General features: G+C 35.8%; 2 protein-coding genes across 2 annotated transcripts; one reads left to right on the top strand and one right to left on the bottom strand.

Annotated features, from left to right (window-relative positions):
• Nucleotides 1–2,757, top strand: LOC124920024 (protein WEAK CHLOROPLAST MOVEMENT UNDER BLUE LIGHT 1-like). The gene is made up of 3 exons (XM_047460411.1): nt 1–300; nt 415–820; nt 894–2,757. The coding sequence occupies exons 1-3, from the start codon at nt 218–220 to the stop codon at nt 2,631–2,633; spliced, it is 2,229 nt and encodes a 742-aa protein (XP_047316367.1). The 5' UTR covers nt 1–217; the 3' UTR covers nt 2,634–2,757.
• Nucleotides 2,715–4,268, bottom strand: LOC124920025 (alpha-amylase). Its single transcript, XM_047460413.1, has 3 exons — nt 4,179–4,268; nt 3,162–4,097; nt 2,715–3,076 (listed from the first exon to the last, which is right to left on the bottom strand). The coding sequence occupies exons 1-3, from the start codon at nt 4,260–4,262 to the stop codon at nt 2,819–2,821; spliced, it is 1,278 nt and encodes a 425-aa protein (XP_047316369.1). The 5' UTR covers nt 4,263–4,268; the 3' UTR covers nt 2,715–2,818.
• Between the last annotated feature and the right edge of the window lie 1,085 nt (nt 4,269–5,353).

The following is a 5,353-nucleotide window of genomic DNA, read 5'->3' as shown; positions in this document are numbered from 1 at the left end:
CACATCTAAGCTGTTATGGCCATAAGCATTCCAACAACGCCAAGAATATTTCTGGGGCGTCCAAAGAAAACTCAAATACAAGAAACACGCTAATGAGATTTTGGATTTCGACCCAAAATTTCAAACCAGGGGATTCAATTTCGAAAGAGGAAGAAAGAGAGAAAACTGCAGCTTCAATTTGGTTCGCCATCTTCAGATTCTTGATGATTCACTTCTTATGTTAACCTTGGCATTCAGCCAGTCTCATCGAGACATCGTCTCCATTTCCGCATCTCAACCTTTCTTTTCCCTCGATTCACGGTTCGTCTAATCTCATTATACAATGTTGTTGTAATTAGACCTAGAAGAAAGCTTTTCATGATTCCGAATCTAGACTTTGTTATTGAATTAAGCTGTTTGAGAAAATTGATTCAGGTATCCTAGCTTGCTAGGTATGGAGGATGTGAAGAATTCTCAATCATCTATTATAGACGATGATGACTCGTTTGCCTTGGCTATTGAACCTCCAAAAGATGAAAATGAGGTTTCATGTCAATTAGAAACAATAGAAGAAGAATCATCATCATCAATGCTGGATGCTTTTCCAAAGGATGAAATGCTGCAGTCACTCGATCTTCCTCTTTCGGTTTCTCATCTGCAAATTAATACCTCAAGATCTATTCAATCTCCGGATAAACAAGATGTTACCTCAGGTGTTCCAAAATTGGAAAGATGCAAATCCATTATTGATACAGGAACTCCCATTGAATCTGTTAAGGCGGCTGTTACTAAATTTGGAGGAATTGTTGATTGGAAGGCTCATAGAGCTCAAACTGTTGAGGTATATTTCATAATGTCTCATTTCTGTGTTGAAAATGATCTTAGATATGTATGTTCTTATGTGGGTCGTGTAGAGACAAAAGCTTATGGAACAAGAGCTTCTAAAGACACAGGAAGAAATCCCGATATATAAGCAGCAATCCAAGGATGCTGAAGAAGCTAAAATCAAAGTGGTGAAGGAACTAGAAACTACAAACAGATTAATCGAAGAGCTGAAACTGAATCTCGATACAGCTAAAAGAGAAGAGCATCAAGCTAAACAGGATTCAGAGCTTGCCAAGCTAAGAGTTGAAGAGATCCAAAAAGGGATAGCAGGTGATGTCAGCTTTGCAGCCAAGGCACAGCTCGAAGTTGCCCAAGCTCGACACCAAACTGCTGTTTCAGACCTGGCTGCCGTCAAATCTGAAATAGAAGTTCTCCTTAAAGATTACCAAGCTTTGGAAACCAATCGAGACTTAGCAGTCAAGAAAGCCGAGGAAGCTGTCTCCACATCGAAAGAGGTTGAGAGGACGATAGAAGAACTGACAATTGAGCTTATTTCCGCAAAGGAATCGTTGGAAACTGTTCAGGCAGCCCATTTGGAAGCCGAGGAGCAAAGAATCGCTACGGAAGTTGTCAGAGAGCAAGATAATCTCAACTGGGAGAAGGAGCTAAAGCAGGTGGAAGATGAACTAGAAACATTAAACAATCGGATTTCAAAATCCAAAGACCTGAAAGCAAAACTAAACTCTTCTACAGCTCAACTAGACAACTTAAAAGCCCAATTGGGATCTTATATGGAATCAAAACTGAAGCAGAACCATGAAGGAGGAAATAAAACACATGAAAACATGGACATGGGAGAGTTGAAGCTCAACACGCAGAGAGTAACTGCCGAAGTAAATTGCTTGAAGATGGCGGCAGCATCGTTAAATGTCGAGGTCGAGAGAGAAAAATCAGAACTCGTCTCCGTTAAGAAAAGAGAAGAGGAAGCATCTAAAGCAGTTGTTTCTCTGGAAGCCGAGCTGAGAAGAATGAATACACAAGTTGCTAATGCTAATTCCAAAGGGAAAGAAGGAAAAACAGAAATGGTGGAGCTTCCGAAGCTGTTACAGGAAGCAACTCAGGAAGCCGAACAAGCCAAATCGCTCGCGCAATCGGCTCGCGAGGAGTTCCACAGAGCGAAGGAAGAAGCAGAGGAAGCTAAGTTAGCTGCAAGTTCTATGGAGGCTAAACTTGTAGCAGTTCAGAAAGAGATAGAAGCTTCAAGGGTTTCTGAGAAGTTGGCTTTTGCAGCCATTAGAGCTTTAAAAGAGAGTGAATGGGCTGCTCAGGGTAAGGATTCATCAACTGCTGTGATGATTTCGTTAGAGGAGTATTATCAGCTCAGCAAACAAGCCTACGGTGCTGAGGAAGAAGCTAACATTAAGATAACCTCAGCCATTTCCGAGATTGAAACAGCCAAGCAATCCGAAGAGGAAGCTTTAAGGAAACTTGAAGATGTCAATCTTGAATTGTCTAAGCAAAAGGAGAATCTATATTTAACTTTGCACAAGGCCGACGAAGCTAAGGAGGGTAAGCTAGGGGTAGAACAAGAATTAAGAGAGTGGAGGAATGAGCAAACAAGATATAGAAAATGCGATAAAGAACCAGAAGGAAGCCCAATGAGGCTGATGACAACTACGAAACAGAATGCAGGTTTAGTCGGATCTGGAACTGGTACCGAAACTGATACTGATTCATCCATTGAAGTGAAATCCGCCAAGAAAAAGAAGAAATCTCTCATCCCACGGCTGTTCACGTTCTTGGCCAAGAAGAAATCCAGCAAGAAATGATGCAGATAAACCAGGTTCTTCTTACACTTTCTTAAAGTGAAATTTCATTTATTATTTACCCAAATACCTTATAAACGTATTACAGAGAGAATAATAAAACAGATTTGAGATTTTATTTGCTACATATTATTGCCTGATGCAGTTCTTTTATAGAATACACACATAGGATATGTTAAAGAACTCTTCTAAGAACTCCTTTCCCATACACAATAGTCGGTACCAGATATCGAAACATGATAATTTGGAGGAAGTAGATTCCCCAGATCAAGTTTAGATCCGATCTTCATGATGATCTTACCATCATCGATATTAGCCATATATAGATCTGATTCCGCAGCCAAAATGCGAACTTTGCTATTCGGGTTGATCCCATTCCTGTTCCTAATAGCAATCAGCTTTGTAATCGCCTCCTTCAGTCCCCAATCGAAGAAATGGTCGTAGAACTACAAATCAATTAGACTTATAAGATGAAGAAAATTAGACAGTATTCAAATTCGAATTGGTTGAAATTGGATGAAGAAAGTTTACCACAGATGGGATTCCAGGATGAGTTAGGATATAAACATATCCAATCATAACCTTATTAGATGGAAACGGCCATTGATTCTGTGTCCCACCCGTATCATGATTATCTACAAAACTCACAGCATTTCCAGGCGAAACCCCGATCAAACCAGGAGGATTACCATTCGAATCCTTCATCCTCCATAACTCTCCCAAAACCGCAGCCTGAAGAACACCTTTAGTGGTAAAATCAAAAGCATTAACAATCCCACCAGCAGATTTCACCCATTGATTCAACCTATTCCTATGATCATCCTGATTAAACTCCAACTTCCCATCCTTATACAAAAGCCCATCCCAATACTCCCCAACCGCGAAATCCGGCAAAGTATTCTTCATATAAACCCCCGTTATTTCAGCTGAATATCCCCTAACATAATCAAATCTCCATCCATCAAACCCAACATCAGTCTTGAGCCAATTCATCCAATCTGATAACTCTGTCTGAACTCTCAGATTTAAATGATCAATATCAGGTGCTGGCTCAAAGTCTCCACCAGTGTCAAGATTCCCAGTCCCGTCTGAGTACTTAGTATCGTCCCGACAGATGTAATGCGGTCCCCAGTCGAGACGGTTGTCGGGTGTTCCTCCTTCGAATATGCACCATATTCCACGGGAATCCTGTTTTTCAGCAGTTCTATGGTTGATAACTATGTCTGCAATTGACTTAATTCCTTTGTGATGGAGAGCTGCGATTAGAGATTTGAGTTGGGATTTGTTTCCATATTTGGAAACGTCTAAATCGTAGAGTCTTCCTGGCATATATCCTTGAGGTGCGACGGATTGAGAAGGAGGTGGGAGCCAAACGTGAGTGATGCCGGCGGTGGATAATTCCGGCACGGTATTGATTAGATAATTGTACCATCCTCCTTGTTTAGAGCTTGAATCCCAATTAAATCCCTGATTAATTATATAAGATGATTAGTTAGTTAGTAATTATTATGAATGAATGAATTAAAGTTATATTAATTTAAATAATACCTGCAATAAGATGGGAGATGGAGAAACTAAGACAAATAGGAAGAATAATAGACATAAAAACGTTAGTAATTTGTTTAAACCCATGTTTCTCTCTCTCTCTCTATATATGATCTTGTTCTTATGGTAATATGATCATATATATATATATATATATATAATTTGAGGTGGGAACTTTTGAAAGTCTATTATTTTTTTTAATTTTTTTTTCACACCGATTGCACGTTATGAGAAAGAATATGTCGTTTATTATTCCTTTATTATATTTAAAGCCAGATGTTATTTTTCATTAACTAATATAAAACTCAATTTTGCTTTCTTTTTCTTCTAATATAATCATGCTAATCAGATCTTTTATAACTCCCATTATATTTAATCTAACGATTCAAAATCTGATATATTTAATCCGATTCAAAATCTTGAATCTTACAATTTTATAACGGTATCATTTTAAGTAACTCTTACCATTTTAAATTTATGATATATCATTTTAAGTAACTCTTACCATTTTAAATTTATGATAATAAGATTCACAACCAACAAGAGGGCAAAAGTTTAAACTTCTACGGCCATACTACTAATTGTTAAAAAAAAAATCCATAAATTAAAAATAAAATATTATTTATTTAAATTAATAAATTAATATAATTAGTTTTGCAAATATATTTTTTTATAGTATTATTTAATTAATTTTATATTTAAATATAAAAATTTTAAAATTGACTAAGTATAAAATTCTTAATTATAAATAATAATAATAATAATATATAACTATTTTTTTTTTTAAATTAAAATCTTAAGATTTCACTAGATTTTACGAGTTTATAACGCCAATTATTTTGATAGTCTTAACTATATCAATCCAATTCAAACAAAAATATTTGGTTTTGATATATTAAAAATCGAAATATTATAGCTCAAAATATATTAACTAAAATGATAGAAACTTTTATAGATAGGTATTAATTTCATATTTTCAATTATTTTAATTATTTTTTTATAGTTAATTTTACTTGATTAATAATAAAATTGGTTTAAAAACATGATTATTGATAGTGTATGTTCATATATTTAAAAAAATATCAAAATTGATCAATTATTTGAAACATTTAATTAGATGTAGAGTTCTTAAGAAGGTAATGAATTAGAAAAAAGAAAGAAGGAATATCCAAATATAA

This window comes from Impatiens glandulifera, chromosome 1, assembly GCF_907164915.1.
Source record: "Impatiens glandulifera chromosome 1, dImpGla2.1, whole genome shotgun sequence".
Classification (NCBI taxonomy): Eukaryota; Viridiplantae; Streptophyta; class Magnoliopsida; order Ericales; family Balsaminaceae; genus Impatiens; species Impatiens glandulifera.
This window is presented reverse-complemented; position numbering and strand designations above follow the sequence as displayed.

Bases quoted from the DNA above. Each gene is read 5' to 3' on its own strand.
- LOC124920025 (XM_047460413.1), bottom strand. From the start codon at position 4,262: ATGGGTTTAAACAAATTACTAACGTTTTTATGTCTATTATTCTTCCTA. The intron at 4,098-4,178 runs GTATTATTTAAA...ATAATTAATCAG, and splicing joins CATCTCCCATCTTATTGCAG to GGATTTAATTGGGATTCAAG. The intron at 3,077-3,161 runs GTAAACTTTCTT...ATTGATTTGTAG, and splicing joins ATCCTGGAATCCCATCTGTG to TTCTACGACCATTTCTTCGA.
- LOC124920024 (XM_047460411.1), top strand. From the start codon at position 218: ATGTTAACCTTGGCATTCAGCCAGTCTCATCGAGACATCGTCTCCATT. The intron at 301-414 runs GTTCGTCTAATC...AAATTGATTCAG, and splicing joins TTCTTTTCCCTCGATTCACG to GTATCCTAGCTTGCTAGGTA. The intron at 821-893 runs GTATATTTCATA...TGGGTCGTGTAG, and splicing joins ATAGAGCTCAAACTGTTGAG to AGACAAAAGCTTATGGAACA.